Here is a 16,064-nt window from a genome sequence, read left to right on the forward strand (position 1 = left end):
GCCCCCCCCCCGCCCCCCCCCGGGGAGACACTTATTTTAAAAGGTTGAAAACCCCTGTTCTACTCTGTTCAGGAAAGTGACCACATTAGAACCTAATTCTTTATGGATAAATTGCCTGGGTTGAAAGGGGGGGAGGATTTACTCCATGTCAGCTGCTCCGTGACATTTGCCCGTATGTGCACTTTTACCAACACATGGCAGTGATACTGTGGCAACTTATCACTGTTTCATTAAAGATCAAGCTACCACAGCTTAGCTTTCACTTACTTCACAAACAGCAAGCACCCAAGTTATTTCCACAGAGCAGCTCACAGGTGGTAAAGCCCTGCCCCGTTTTTTTAATATGCTAAATTTGTGCTAAATTTTCATATGTCCATACCCTAAGACTGCACCACAGAAATAACTTGACTGCCGGAAATGTCTCCCCTAATTGAGGCAACCCACAAAACCCAGAATAGTGACTAAGCCTTGGCTATAACATAATTTACATGTCCCCTACCTAAAATAGCCAAATTATTTATCTTAAAATGTAGTTAGCTGAATGAAAATTAGTCTTTGATAGACTCCATGCATTACATGGAGCTTCAGTTTATTTAATTACAAGAGTAAATAATTAGGAGTCAAACTTTCAAGTGTAACAAGTAATTTTGAGTTTCCCAGGTTTTGTATGACCAACCTGAAATATCTTGGCCTGATTTCCAGAGGTGTTATGTTAGTACTTACTTTCCTGGTGTTGTAGGTGCTTGGCAGTTCTGAGAGTCACATCTAATATGTTTCAAGTAAAAGCAGTGGCTAGTATTAAAAATGGTGGAATTAACCTTTAGAAATTTGTTCTGTGTATAAAAAATGTGGAGTATGTAAAGTTTGAAATGTATTCTATATCCCCACTTAGACAAAATAATTCTTTAAAATTGTATCCAAATATAAATTTCCTCTCATAAGTATGATATTGTAAAAAAAAATTAAATAAATAACCACAAAAGGTTTGAGCTCATTTGATGATTATTAAAGATAAAAAAGATAGTATTTTATCAATTTCGTCTCCAATATAAAATGACAAATTGTTCTCCATTATCAGGTAGAACACATACCTTTCTTAGTTTGATCTTTTTTCCCCTCCCAGTAGTGACAAACATATTTATTCAACAAGTATATATTCCATTTCCTTCAGTTTTGTCAGATAAATCACTTCTAATTTTATTCCCTACTGCTGTAGAGTAGGTTATATTTAAGAGTATAAATTATACCATTTTAGCAACCTAGTAGTAGTGTATTGTATTACCCCGTGGGAAAGCTTGATTTGTGGATTCAACATACAAAACATGGAATTTAATAAAAGTTGGTATTGTAGAGGTATAATGCTGTTGGTTTTAATGGCAAGTCAGCCTACTAGTAGCCTCTGTTTAGAACTCTCAAGGGGTAGAAATGACAAAAATATGAGAATCCAGTAAGCATTTTTGTTAGAAAGGACAGAATTGCACAGAGCTCTAAAGTTTTGAAAACGTGTATTTAAATTTGTAATAAAATGAGGGTATATGGTATTATTTTAACACTACTCCCCATCTGAAATAAATTGTATTCTCTTTCCACAAAATGATAGGTAGCAATTTCTAATTAAAAAGCTATAAATGTTTTGGTGCCTTTTTTAATATCCATTGGCTGTATCTACATGAGACGTTACTGCATAGTCGTTACTGCGCGTTTATTTAATTTTTGTTTAAAGTCCTAAATAAATGTGCAGTAATCTGAGTTACTGCACAGTCGTGCTGGTGAACACCTTTTTTGTGACTGCTGTGCAGTAGTCTATTACTACTGTGGTGTAGTGTCACATCACTGTTTTTGCCATGCGATGCTACTGTGTAGTAGTATTGGACTACTGCACAGTCAGCCTCTCGTGTAGATGTGCCATTGCGTTTCCTATTCTTATTTCTTATTCTTGTAGTTGTAAATGGTTTTCATGCATTTCTATGATGAACAATAAGGTAGGAAATTAATTGCCATTTTCATACATGCATGTGCACTTACTGTAGATACAGTCAGCTTGCATATTGTGTTACTAGTAGGGCTGTCAGTTAATTGCAGTTAACTTACACGATTAAAGCAAAAACAAATTAACGTGTTAATTTTTTTAATCGTGTTAATTGCACACATTGCTTTGCCCAGTGGAGTGGACCAGCTCCAGACCAGCCAGAACCCATGCACACAGCCCTGATCCCAGCCCACCCTGTGCCTGCTCCAGACTCACCCACCCACCCACACTGAGTATAGCAGCAGCAGCAGCAATGGACAGGCAGAAGCTGCTACTCGGCAAGGGGGAAAAGCAACCCCTTCCCTTCACTGATGCCAGGCCCTTCTTACCACAACCACCCAGAGCCCACACCAGGGCTGCCCTGCAGCTCCTTTGCACTTCCATCACTGCTGCTTCCTGGCTGCCCAGTGGGACAATGGTGGCAGTGCAGAGGAGCCATAGGGTAGCCCGGGCATGGGCTCCAGGAGGCTGCAGCAAGAAGGACCCAGCAGTGGTGATGCGGAGGGGCAGCTTTTCCTTCATGCTGAGCAGCAGCTTTTGCCCCGCTGCTGCCACTGCTCAGGTGAGTCTGGAGCAGGTGCAGGGTGGGCTGGGATCAGGGCTGTTCCCATGGGTTCCAACTGGTCCGCTTCAGCGGGGGAGAGTCTGGAATGGGTGCGGGGTGGGCTGGGGTTGGAGCTGGGACTGTGCACTATTGGTGGTGGTGGTGAGGAGTCACAGCGCATGAGCTCCAGGCTGTTGAGTGGGGGTGTGCTGACTACTGTTTAGCTGTGCGATTAAAATTGCAATGAATTGTGACTATTTTTATTAATCTTGCAATGTGTTGTGATTAATTTTTTAATCGTTCATCAGCCCTAATTACTAGTCTTGTATAGATTAGCACTGGAACTGGGAAGTTTGTACTTGTTCGTAGTGTGTTAGTGCGGTCAATATGTGGGAGCTGTAAAAAGCATTTCAGTGTCTATACAGCCCACAATTTTTGGGGGCCCCCTGACACAAAGAAGCCAGCAGTGGCAGGGGACAGGGTGTGGCAAGCGGCTGAAGAAGTCAGTGGCAGCAGCGGCAGGACCGGGGGAGTGACGGGAGGTGGTGAGCAGCTGGACGAGAAGCCAGCACTGGGGGGGGCCCCTTTGCTGTGGGGCCCCCTGAGGCCGCAGTTTTCACAGGATAGGACAGGCTGGCCCTGTGTCTTTAACATGAAAATAAAGTGAAGCTGAAGGATCTAACTTGACCAGTTTAGCATGTATTAAAAATGTGTCATCTCTAGACTATATTTTAAAAATATTTTAGTAAATATGGGCAGATTTGGTATTTGGGTCAGAAAGCACAGGATGGCCAATTCACATAACTAAATAACAGAATGCAAGCCACACTGTGACAGTCTTTTAAAAATGTATTGGGCCAGGTACATAAAGGAATGACTTTAGCTATCTGTTGGTGACAGCTTCAATAATAATGAAAAATAAAGCCCATAAACTGTTTTTCCTGTAGAAGGTGAGTGTGGTCCAATAGAAAATAAGAGTTGACAAGAGGCTTTTCTTTTCTGGCTGCTTTTGATCAGCTGTGGTACTAGACAGAGCCAGCTGTAGGTTTATAGAGGCCATTCAGTTCTTTTCCTACATAGGACTGTTCTACAAACATGCCTTCTTTAGAGGCCTAAAGAAAAGTATATATAAATAGTTACATGAATTTTATAAAAAAAAGCTTAAAAACTTGAAACTGGTCAGTACATTTATTAAGAATTATTTGGAATATTTTTTAAAGTTTTGGAGTGGCATTATATGTTATACTTGTAACAGGCATTCAGGATTCCATTATTAACTTTGCTGGAAGTTTGAGCTACAGCATCATCTTTCAGTATTCAGGTAGCGAATATGTTAATATAGTACATTGTATTGATTATTTTATTTCTAAATACAAAAAATAAGGCCTGATCTTGCAAACTTTCATTCATGGAAACAATTTTTGTTCAGTTAGTTCACTGAAAGAGTTTGCAAAATTGGGCTTTATATCCGATCTGAAGTTATACTCTGTAATGTTGCTTGTCAGAAATTGTGTCACTTCTTAGGTACAAGACAACATCTAGTATTATAGTAGGTTCAAGAATTTCCAAATTTTGTTAATAACTGCTTTGTTTTAAATGTTTTTTAATTTTTTTACCTGGTGACATTTGCTTTTCACCGTCAGAAATTTCACATTGATATGGATGTTGTATTCTTTTAATACAATTTAATTTTACACAATAGAATGAATGGAAAGTTTTGTATATGCTACTATATGTCATTTTAGAGTACTATACTGTGGACTTCTTATAACATTGTTTTAAAAATGTATTCATGTGGCAATTTGATTGACAAACCTTTTCCTGATCTTTTACTAGGAATATACTTTTTTTGAAGAACCAGTGCATGAAAAACAGCAGCATCTGGAAATAGTTGATACTGAGGACTCTGGCCAATCCCAGAAGTTTTATGATTGTTCAGAAAAGAATGTGTTTGAGAAAATGAAGAGTCCTCCTGTAAAAGGCAAGCCCATCAACAAGAAATTAGAACCATCTCTGAAGTGGAAGGACATTGGTCTTGCTGGTTCCCAGGAGTATGTAATTATCTGAATAGCTGCATTTTATTGTAGACCTTGTTAATGTATACTAATGGCTGGGAAAAACATTGTAGGACCACAACATTTTTGTAGCTGAAGAAAAAAAGTTTAAAATGTACATGAAAAATAGCATTCACAGCCCTGCACCACATAATACTTTACGGGAAGATTTCTTATCTGTAAACCAGTTTTTCATAGTCCTCCTTTCCCATTCCATTCAGCCTTGGCTATTATCGTTATGTCTCCAGTACTGGGGAAGGAGGTGGCAATTTCTTGCAGTTCTCTGCACTACTTAATCCTCAGTTCAGACTGTTTTCCTTATTTAAAGTGTCTTTTGGAGCGTAAAAGAATAGGCAATCTAATCCAAGAAGTGTTTTTTGAGTGGAAGCAGAAAGCATGCATGTTAGAAAAAGATTACAATCAATAAGATTACCAGTTGTTATTTTACCCGTCATATAATGCACTCCTCCTACTTTATCCTGCAACAACCATGGTTAACAGTGGATATATTGATCTTTAGAAATGTAAGGGGAGAGTTTATTGGCAGTGGAGACTGATATACTTTTTTTCTTGAAATCAGAATCTGGTATAGATGTTAGGTCTAAGTGATAGTGGGGGGTGAATATTTGAAGGGAGCAGTAGGAGGCTGCCTTATGGAAAGAGGAAAGTGATGTTCTGCAGATCTGGGGTTCTGATGTGCTGCATTTGATATTTTTGGACAAATCCTATGGGCATGGTCATAACCAGGGATACTGGTTTTCCCTGGTAAAAAATTGCAAATTCTCTGGTAAACCCCCCAAAAACCGTTATTAAAATGAAAGGTTCCCCACAGCCCTCCTGGCCCTGCTAGTGCCCCTCACTCCCCCCAGAGCCTCCCCAGCCCTGCTGATGCCCCTCACTCCCTGCCCCCCACAGCTCCCTGGCTCTGCTTGTGCCCTTCACTCCCCCCAGCGGCCCCCCCCAACACTACTGGTGCCCCTCACTCCCCCCCTACCCTTGCTGGTGTTCCTTGCCCCCTACCCACAGTCCCTGCTCCCCCCGCCCTGCCAGAGGGGGCCTCCAGATGCCAGGGCTATGGGGCCAGAGAGCCAGGTCTGTAGCCCCTGCCCCCAGTCTGGCTCCCCCCCTGGTGCCTGCTGCAGACTCAAACCAGGGTGGGATTGGCTCCCTATCCCTGTGCACGCTTGGGGGGTTGGGGGGATGTGGGGGGACCTGGTGCAAGCAACAGCACGCTGGACAGCTCGTTGCTACTGTGAGCTCCGCACTGCCCTGGTGTGGTGTCCCCTGTGCATGCGGGAGCAATGAAGGCAGCAGCAGGGGATTTAGCCCCTTTCTGCAGCCCTGCATGCAGGAGACACCTTGCCAAGGTACTGCAGAGCTTGCAGAGGCAAGCAGCTTTCCTGCATGGCTCCACTGTTCTCTGCATTGCTGGGTCACACCTGCTAGGCTGCGGAGGCCCCGGGGGAGGACAGCAGGCCAGGAGCCTGAGTCCACAGTAGGAAACCCATTCCCACCTCCACCCCATGCACATATCTGGTGGGCATGGGTCCCCCTGCCCTCCCAGGAGTGCACACAGTTGCAGGGAGCTGGCCCCACCCCCTGCCCCCCAAACAAGCCCCGTCTCACTCCCCACTCGGGCCCTGCAACTGTGTATTGCAGCCCCAGGCCCCAAGCCCCATGCACTGCCCTGCTGGGCAGCAGACCCAGCCCCAGCCCTGCCCAACTACCTCCCTCCCTTCCTATGGGGGCCTCAACTCCCCCACCACTTACCTGTAGGAGCTGCTCTCCAAGCTGCCTGGCAGCCATTTACATGTACATGCACATGAACATGGTGCCCCGTGTCTGACCACCCTCTTCCTGTTCCGTCCCAGCTCCTTTCAGGCTGGAACTCTGCCAGCCTGCAAAGGGCTCATTACAAAACTGCAAAATCCATGGGTTTCTCTGCTAAAATGGGAAATATGTGTTTTACTCTGCTTTCCTATGGGAAACAGAAAACCCAGATCCCTAGTCATAACTGACAGTATTAGGCTACAGTTGTGTAAAGGACCTCCCCCATGGTAGTATTCTGGTCAGAACCCAGGTGTAGGACATTTTAGTTGGAAAGGATCTAGTTGCTTTTCCATGTATAAATCATACATCCACAACAGCTTGAATGCGTGATCACTCAAGGCTCTTCAGGACACTTTACTTCCTAAGAGTTGTATAATTATGACCAGAGCAAAACCAAAAACAATGCCCAAATCCAGCTGTGAGACCTTCTGTAGCCCTGTGGTAGCAGAAGTAGAGGATTCTAGATGACAGAGACCAGAACCAGATCCCATTAGATCTGGCCCTCGGCAGAGCTATAAGTGTGCTGAAACTCCATATGAAAGACAGACTGAGCATGTCCAGACAAGCGTGCGCATGCATTTCCCTGGGGAAAAATAGCAGCAGCACATTGTTATGCCATTGGTACTTGTCCATGGGAAATGCCCCTGCATGCATACCCTGATGTGTGGCAAATTGCCCTGAGTGGGGTAGGGGAGACTGGGGCCAGTACCTGGGCTGGCCCGAGAAGCCTTACCTGAGGTCCTGAGTACCTCCTGGGGCTCCAGCAGCGATGAGCTGGGCACACAGAGGCTGGCTGGCAGCCATAGACAACATAGCTAGAGTGTGGCTCCAGCTGGCCAGGCTCCAGTTTCGGGGTGCGTATGCTGCAGCCACATGTGCCCCGCCCCCTTTTTTTGATACCAGGAGTTCCCAGTATCTAATTTTTTCTTTGTGCTACAAATATGCAGTGCAGAGAATCTATTCACATGCACTGCATGTATTTTGCAGTGCCTCAAAAGACTTTGAGGTGCCACAAAGCTCACGTGTGCTTGTCTGGATGCACCCACTGGGCACATCCCCATGAGCAGGAAAGTGCATTTCCCCAGGAACAACTATCATCAGCACATACTTGTGATGCTGCTAGTTGTCCCTGGGAATGTCCGTGCACACGTGCTGTGGCGTGTGGCATATTGCCCCAGGTGGGGAAGGGGAGGCTGAGGCCAGCACCTGGACTGGCCCCTGCACCTTACCTGGGGTACTGGGGGCTTCCCAGGACTGCAGCAGCAGTGATCCGGGTGCGCAGAGCTTTACTAGCAGCTGCAGTATGGCACTGGCCATCCAGGCTCTGGTTTTGGGTGGCGCATGCTGCTAATTACCAGCACAGATGGGTTGGTGGCACCACAAACCACATGTATGCACTCATGGGGACACACCCACTGAGGGAGAAATTAAACCCAAACTACCCATAGTTGTTGTGGACTTGCAGCTAGCTAGTTTTAAATAATGTATAGATGAGTAATTTACAGCTTGGTTGAGAAGAGGAATGCTCTGTTTCTGCGTGTGTTTATTTTTCTGCTGCAGTATGGTTTTTGTGCTGCAGACTAGCAAACTGAAAAGATGACTAACCATTTCTCATTCAGATCTTTCTAAAGACCCACTTTTATTATAAAGCTTACACGCTGGTTTTCTTAGCTGGTTTCTATATCTTAACAAAATCTGGACAAAATCATTGTGCTTTAACATATTTGTTATTGCTTAACAATGGACACTTAAATTATCAACCACTTCAGCTCTGTTTTGTGGCCAAAATCTTCAGATACGGTTGCCTAAATTTAGGCACTTAAATCTTGACTTATTTTCTTAAACAAAAGTGGCCAGATTTTCTGAAGATGCAAGCACCCACAAATTTTGTTTGAATTTATGAAAATAACATGTACTCACACTTCTGAAAATCAGATCACTCTATGTAGGTACCTTAATCTGGATTTTAAAACCTAAATTTAGATTATTGGGATTTTGACCCAGGTCATCTTCCTTACTGACTGTCTTGTTTCTATTTTTTATTTTATAAACTCTTTGGAGCAGAGACTGTGCCATCTCAATTTTTGGAAAACAGCAAGAACTAATTAAAACAATTAATGAAGTTCTATTGTATATTGTCTAGCCAATTCTTAGCATTGTACAAATCTGAAAAAAATCTAGTAAAACATTTTATTTTTATCTTCACATTTTAAAACCAACAGCTTCTGCAGCTAGTTTTTATACTATTCCCTCTCTATTTAATCCTGGTGAAAGTATGTATTGAAAATATATGTGTGTATTTTACGTGTTACTGTGTAGTACACTAATCTATGTGCAGTAAAGCATCACCATCTACACATGTGGACATTTACTGCACAGTAAATTTGTCTACTGACCAGTTAGTTAGTACCTGTAAATACAGGTAGTAAAGTAACTGTGCAGTAGATACTGTGCAGTAGCACATGTGTAGATGCTGGCCGGGAACAAATTTGCTCCTGGTCAGTCCCTACACTAAGGGGCCACAGGCGACAGGGAACTCCCTTAATCCTGGCAGTGTTTGGCTTCCAGCTCCTTCCAGCAGCTGGGAGCTGAGCGGTACCAGGATGGGGCAACTTTCTGCCTCCACAGGAGCTGGGAGCCAAGCATCACTGGGACTTGGGAGCTCCCTGCTTCCCTGTGCAGCCTGGAGCTAGCTGGGAACTGCGCAGTAAGCCTTCTTTGAATTAATAGCACATGTAGATGTGCCCACATATTCCAAGCATAATGTAATGCACCCTAATAATATAGCATAACACAAATGTTTGTTGGTAGCAACGTATCAGCGTTCTGATGCTGTGTTGCCTCTAAGTGGCTCTTGCGGCTATAGAGAGTATCTTCTGCCCAACAGCACCCTGTTTTTTTTAAACAGAAAAACCCTACAATTTATGAGCTATTCTTGTTTTTTTTCAAGTTTAGTTCATGTACTTTTCTTACTATTCAGACTAAATAATTGCAGTTTTAATAATGAAGTGTATGCTTATCATTACTGATGTTACAGCATCATTATTACACTGTACAGTATTATTACATTTCATAGATTCATAGATATTAGGGGCTGGAAGGGACCTTACAAGATCATCAGGTCCAGCCCCCCTGAACTTGGGCAGGGAAGACTGCTGGGGTCAGGTGACTCCAGCAAGGTGGGCATCAGGAGGCTTTTTGAAGATTGCTAGGGTGGGTGACTGTACCACCCCTAGCAGGGAGTCTGTTCTAAACCCTCACCTCAGCACTCAAATTGTAAGGATGTTTTTCCTTATGTCCAATCTGAAGCGATCTTCAATAATTTTTTCTCACTGTTTCTTGTCTTCCCCTGGGGTGCCTTGGTGAACAGATACTCTCCCGGGCCCTGATGTACACATGACCTCTGTGGTGCTTTTTCTTTCAAAAAACCCCAAAAGTTTCCTATGAGTTGAAAAGTATTTTGTGGGGAGGAGAAGGAGAGTGTTATTTATACCATTAGCAAATGAACAGCATTGATTCCATTTTCATCATAAAGTGCTTTTTTTCTACTGTTGGCATCAACATGCAAATCATTTTAAAAAGGGTGAACTCTCTTATTTTGAGTGAAAGAACTTTGTTAATTTGCTCTTCTTCTCAATAACATTTTTGTTTTGGAGATGGGATTTAATGTCTTAAAGCAGTGGTCACCAACCCAGGGATCATGATCAACTGGTTGATCCCCAAGCCTCTATAGGTTGATCCTGGGTTGGGAGGACAACTGGGAACATGCGCATGCATGCACCCACCACCCCCAGCCTCAGCAGGTCAATCTGTGGGGGAAGGAAGGGGTGGGAGCCATATTGAGGCCCCCATGGTGAGGAACTGAACTGCAGCTCAGCCAGGAGCAGGGGAAGGTAAGCAGGGCCCCAGCCCCATTGGGTGATGGGATGATTGGAACCCCAAGGGGGCTCCTCCAGGTGCACAGGGGGCTCCCTCCCTATCTCTGCGGGGACAGAGGCAGCAGAGGTGGCTGCTGCTGTGTCTAGAGCCCAGCTGCAGCTGGCCACACATGGCTCAGCTCAGCAGCAGGGACTCGTGGCTTCGGACCCTGCCCTGGATAGGTCTGGGACTCTCTGCCACCCAGGGGCCCTTGGGGGTGGTGCTTCTGCCATTGGGGGCAGCCCGGCAGGGGTCCTGGGGGCCCATGTCTCCTCCACCTGTGAAGCGGCTGCTGCTACAGGCTGCCTGCTGCACCTGGAGCACAGAGGGGAAGTGGCACATCCTGCTTTGCTTTTTTCTCTTTGCACAACAATTTATTTTTTTGACACAGTTGAACATTGTAATTGGCTCTCTGACTTTCCATGCCTCAACAAGATTAACACAATCTAACAAATCTGTACATTTCAGACCAGTCTGAATATCAGTGTTAGGGTCCATAAAAAGAGCAATAAAATTCAACTTTGCAACCTCTGTTCAGTAATGTCCCTTCATGTTCTTAATGACTTCCTGCTCCATAAGTTGCCTTAAGATTTTACTGTTGGTGGGTGGGAATCTGAGCTGAATGTTAGGGAGAAACATTTCTTCAGTGTGTGTAGAACAGTTATCCAAATAAAAGGCTTATTTGATGGCTCTAGATCTGACATTAATGATCCCGCTTTTTCATTTTCTGACCTGTCATAATTCAGAGGGAAATGTAGAAATATCTTTCAGAAAAAAATTAGACATTTTGACTTTGTGATCAATGTACACTGAGTGTTTCTCCCTCACTTCCTTGTTGGTACATACAATTATAATTACCCTTTCTTTGAAACTTGCCCATTGTCTGGCTCTTCCTTTTTTTTCCTAGATATTATCGGTCACAGATCTGTTTCAGATAAAGTTTTGCTTCATCAGCACTGCAGATGTCAGTCAGGGAAACCTTTTCAATAATATGAGGAAGTCTTTAACTCTGCTGTTGCTCAGCTGTTGGGTAATCTGCCAACTGTTTCAACAAATTAAAGAGTCTTTTCCTTGGTTGTGGGTCCCAAAAGCACTGTTCTATGTGTCCTTTTCTTCTTGAACCTTATAAAGGGAGGCTCATTGACTGTTTTTTTGCCCTTCAAGTACATGTTTACAGCAGCTCTTCTCCAATCTGTTATTTAGGTCCCCCTCTACATGTTATAGGTTTTGTGCAACTAACTGGTTAATTGTGAAATTACCTGGAAACCAGCTACACATGCAAAGTAGCTATCACACAGTAAAAAGCTCCAACCAGCTATAAAGTTAGACCTCAAAAATGTGCGCTAAATTTACAGCTCTTTGGTATCGAGTTTTAATTTGCATGTGTAGCAGGGTCTCCCTTGCAGCTGACAGGGCTCCCAGCTGCAGGGTGCACCATCCCCAGTGTAAAACCCCTGGGCCATGGGGATCATGGTTGCCATGATCCCTAGGGTTTGGGGATGAGGGAAACCTCCAGGGCTGGAGGATTGCGAGACGAGTGATCCCCCTGCCCTAGGGGTGTGGGAAACACCCAGGGTGGGTGAATTGCCACAGCGGTGATTCTCTGGCCCTGGGGGTTTCCCACATCCCTAAGGCAGGGGGGATTGCCCCTGCCGTGATCCTCAGGCCTCAGGGGTTTCCCATACTCCCAAGCCCTGGGGATCATGGCAGCCATGATCCACCGGCCCCCGGGGTTTATGCTGGGCATGTTGCACCCTGTGGCTGTGAGCCCTGTCAGCTGGGAGCCCTGTCAGGGTGGGGAGTTTGCTACAGCAGTGATCCTCCTGCCCGAGGGGTTTCATGCACCCCCAGGGGGAGACTCACCCTACAGTGATCCTCCAGCCCCAAGGTTTCCCACACCCCCTGAGGCGGCAATAATGCTGCATCAGCAATCTCAATTGGGAGCCCCTCAGCTGGGGTGCATGGGGCTCCCAGCCACAGAAGCTTGCTTCTTGCTTTTTGCTGGGACAGGGGGACCCGAGGATTGGGCACCCCCTGCACCAGCAGTAAGGCATAATGGGATCTAATGTGCAATTCCACAATCACACCTCCTGCTGTGCACGTGGCATGGCAGGAGGTGTGATTGTATGAATCGCACATTAGATCCTATCATGCCTTTACCTGCATGTGTAGTGTGGGCCTTATGGTCAGCTGCAATCTTTGCTTCCAGATTTTGCATGCAACTGACCTGTGCAATTCCCAGCTGACAGTAGCTTAGCTTTGATTAATTCTTAGAACTTCACAATCTCTGATCATCTTGACTTTTTCTTCAAGTGTTAGACATGGACATTTTCTTTCTTGGGGAGAAACAAAAGAAAAATTAACTCCAACAAGCTGCTGTGTGACCTGACACAAGGAATTGGGAGGAATGTGACCATACTGTACATCACAACTTTACATCTGCCCATCACTAATGTTTTTTTTACATAGCAGCTGTGTTGCTGCTACTGTATAGAAAATGCACAGAGAGAAAATGTTTCCGCAGTTGACAGTGTTTGCAGTGGAAATGTTGCTTTAAGACTATTGTTCTTAAAAGGTGTTGCTGCAGATGACCATCTACTGTATCATGTTTTAAGAATTTAACTATGCTAATATAGCAGTGTTAGTTGATTAAGCATAACTTCTTAATGAAAGTCATTGCGCTAATGTACACACATTCTCATATACTGACACCACCACATGTACAAACCACAGAATAAGATATTTAACCAAAAATGTTTTTTATGACAGTGCTGCAAAAAAAGACATCAAAGAAGAAAAAGAAGTTAGACCTGTTAGTCACGAACTGAAGAAGAAAGCAAGTATAATTTCCTCTGGATCTGTTAAAGCACAATCAGCTGCAAAACGGTATGCTTATTTATTTTATTTATTTTTCTTACTTTACTCAGTTCATTTATTTTTCAGCACATACAATAATCCTACTCAGCAACTGATAAATTTAACCCTGAATGCTTTTTCTAATGATGAAAAATCCTGCTGAATCTGTTATAGATGTATCTGTTTATAATAGTCTACAGCTAATAAAGCAAGCATTTTTCTCTATTTATTGCTAGTAAAGTGTCAGAAAAGTCTGAAGAAGCTAGTGAAAGTTCTTCAGAGAGTGAGGAAGATGAAGAACAGCCTGAACGTCACCAGGAAGGAAATACTGATTTGCCATCTGAATATTGGCAAATTCAGAAACTTGTAAAATATTTGAAGGTAAGAAAGAAGCTTAAAAAATTCCCCAAGTATTTTAAAAATAAGGCTTTTAACTCATATATTATGATTCTGGAACTCTGGGCATGCCATCACTCGCTCTTCTCTTAAACTTTATTTTCTTTTTTGGTAGACAACCTCCAGATTAATCTCTCTGTTTAATATGATAAAATATAAAATGATACAATTCCTTTATTAGCTACTTGGATTTTGGTTTTGATTTTGAGTTGTAGTATTCTAAAGTATTTCTTTAGGTGGATAACTGCTTTCAAGAGCTCTCATTACAACTGAATTCTTTGCCTAAAATCTTTCATCAACTATGATTAATTACGCTGGGCTCAATCATTATATTGTCTTGTAACTAGTCAGATATTCTTAGCCATCAAGAGAGAAATAGGGGTCCTCTAGAACAATAAAATGTTTATTATATTGACTGTTGTTGAAAATATATTGTAGCATATAAGTAAAGATACTTCAAAAACTTTGTCTTACATAATAAAAACAACACTATTCAATAGAACTTCTAAACTAATTATCCTTTCCCCCAGGAAGATTGTCGTTACAAGTTTTCGTGAGATTTACAAAATATGATTTATAAGTCACATTCATGGTCTGGGTCATGTATTCGTTAAAGACAATCTTTTTCACAATGTGGTTTCCCAGTAGTTGAGATAATCAAGCTGCTGCTGTCAATTTTGCTATTTTAACTGAGATTTCAGTAATGGAGTGGGTGTTTTCCATATTAAATTCTTAGCTTTGGAATTTGTTCCTGATGTTGACCTCCCAGAATTTACTACCCCCACACTGACAGAATTGATATTCTCTCCCACTTTGATATAACTCACAACTCTTCTTTTCTCTACATAATCCTCAAATGACTGTATGTGACCTGGTCAAATGTTCAAACGTATGCCATTGTGTATGACTCCATTATGAATGAACATCGTGCAAAAATGTTTGAAAGTGGAAAAATGTTTTGCTTTTTGTTTTAGAAATGGCCTGAACAGAGGTTGTTCAACTTTTCAGCAAAAACAGATTTACTTGGAGGCTTAAAGCAAATATGGGGAATTGTGTTCCCCAAGGAACATTTTTTATAACATTATGAATACTTGAAAACAGTTCTGTTATCAAAATTCAGAATATATATCTGTGCATGTATGAGTACATGAAAACTTGATACGAGTTTTTAAATGAGATATAATTAAACTAAGTCCTTAGAGATTCTTAGATGCATAAAACTAGTCTCCGAAGTGTCTAATAAAGCTGAAGGGAGATGTTACAGTGTTATACCACAGACAACAGCAGAAGCACTTTATTAATGAAGTGCTACTTTAACTTGCACATGGAATTAATTTATATTTCAAGTGCAAATACTGCACTTCTGGTCAGACTAAGTAGAATTTTTGGCATTCTTGTTGTTCATGTGGGCAAGTGTTCATGACATATCTGGCGTAAGAGAATGTTCATGTACAAACTTTTAATATTTCAGCTTATTTAAAATAATTGACACAAATATTTGCATAGATTTACATAGATAGACTTTATTTTCAGGATATATGTGTGCATGGCATGGACGTGCATGTTTATGTGTTTGTGTGCATTCTTGGAAAGTTAATGCTATATATTGCATACTTTACAGGTGAACTAAAATACCTTTTGAATTATAAAACTGTTTGAGATGTAATTTTAGAAACTATGATAAATTGAATTGATCTAAACATTTTTTTCTTTGGACATTTACTTCATACAACTCTTGGATTGACTCACCAAAACCCTTTATTAAGGCAACAAGCACTTTGACTGGCAGAATTTGATTTTTATTTTTTAATAATTTTGATGGCTAAAATCAATGTTTATTTTGAAGCATTCATAGAATCATAGAAAATTACGGTCGGAAGGGACCTCAGGAGGTCATCTAGTTCAACCCCTGCTCAAAGCAGGACCATCCCCACCTAGATCATTCCAGCCAGGGCTTTGTCAAGCCTGGCCTTAAAAACCTCCAAGGAAGGAGATTCCACCAACTCTCTAGATAACCTATTCCAGTGCTTCACCACCCTTCTAGTGAGAAAGTTTCTCCTAATGTCCAACGTAAACCTCCCTTGCTGCAACTTGAGACCATTGCTCCTTGTTCTGCCATCTGTCACCACTAAGAACAGTCTAACTTGATCCTCTTTGGAACCACCCTTCAGGTAATTAAAGGCTACTATCAAATCCTCTCTGTCTTCTCTTCTACAGACTAAATAAACCCAATTCCCTTGGCCTCTCCTCATAAGTCACATGCCCCAGCCTCGAGCCATTTCTGTTGCTCTCTGCTGGACTCTCTCAAACTTATCCATATCCTTTCTATATTTGGAGGCCCAAAACTGAACACAGTATACCAGATATGGCCTCACCAGTGCAGAATAGAGTGGTATAATTACTTCTCTTGATCTGCTAGCAATACTTCTACTAATGC

At 42.6% G+C, this 16,064-nt stretch overlaps 1 protein-coding gene across 2 annotated transcripts in view; it reads left to right on the forward strand.

The window, feature by feature from the left end:
* ARMC4 (armadillo repeat containing 4) overlaps nt 1-16,064 on the forward strand; it is a 247,586-nt gene that overhangs the window by 44,513 nt on the left and 187,009 nt on the right. For both annotated transcript variants that reach the window (XM_019508240.1, XM_019508241.1), the window contains 3 exons: nt 4,410-4,624; nt 13,145-13,261; nt 13,468-13,612. In XM_019508240.1, the coding sequence (XP_019363785.1) occupies nt 4,410-4,624; nt 13,145-13,261; nt 13,468-13,612 (477 nt within the window). The remainder of the gene's footprint in view (nt 1-4,409; nt 4,625-13,144; nt 13,262-13,467; nt 13,613-16,064) is intronic.

Source organism: Gavialis gangeticus, unplaced genomic scaffold (assembly GCF_001723915.1).
Source record: "Gavialis gangeticus isolate Ggan-Ray unplaced genomic scaffold, GavGan_comp1, whole genome shotgun sequence".
Taxonomy (NCBI): Eukaryota; Metazoa; Chordata; order Crocodylia; family Gavialidae; genus Gavialis; species Gavialis gangeticus.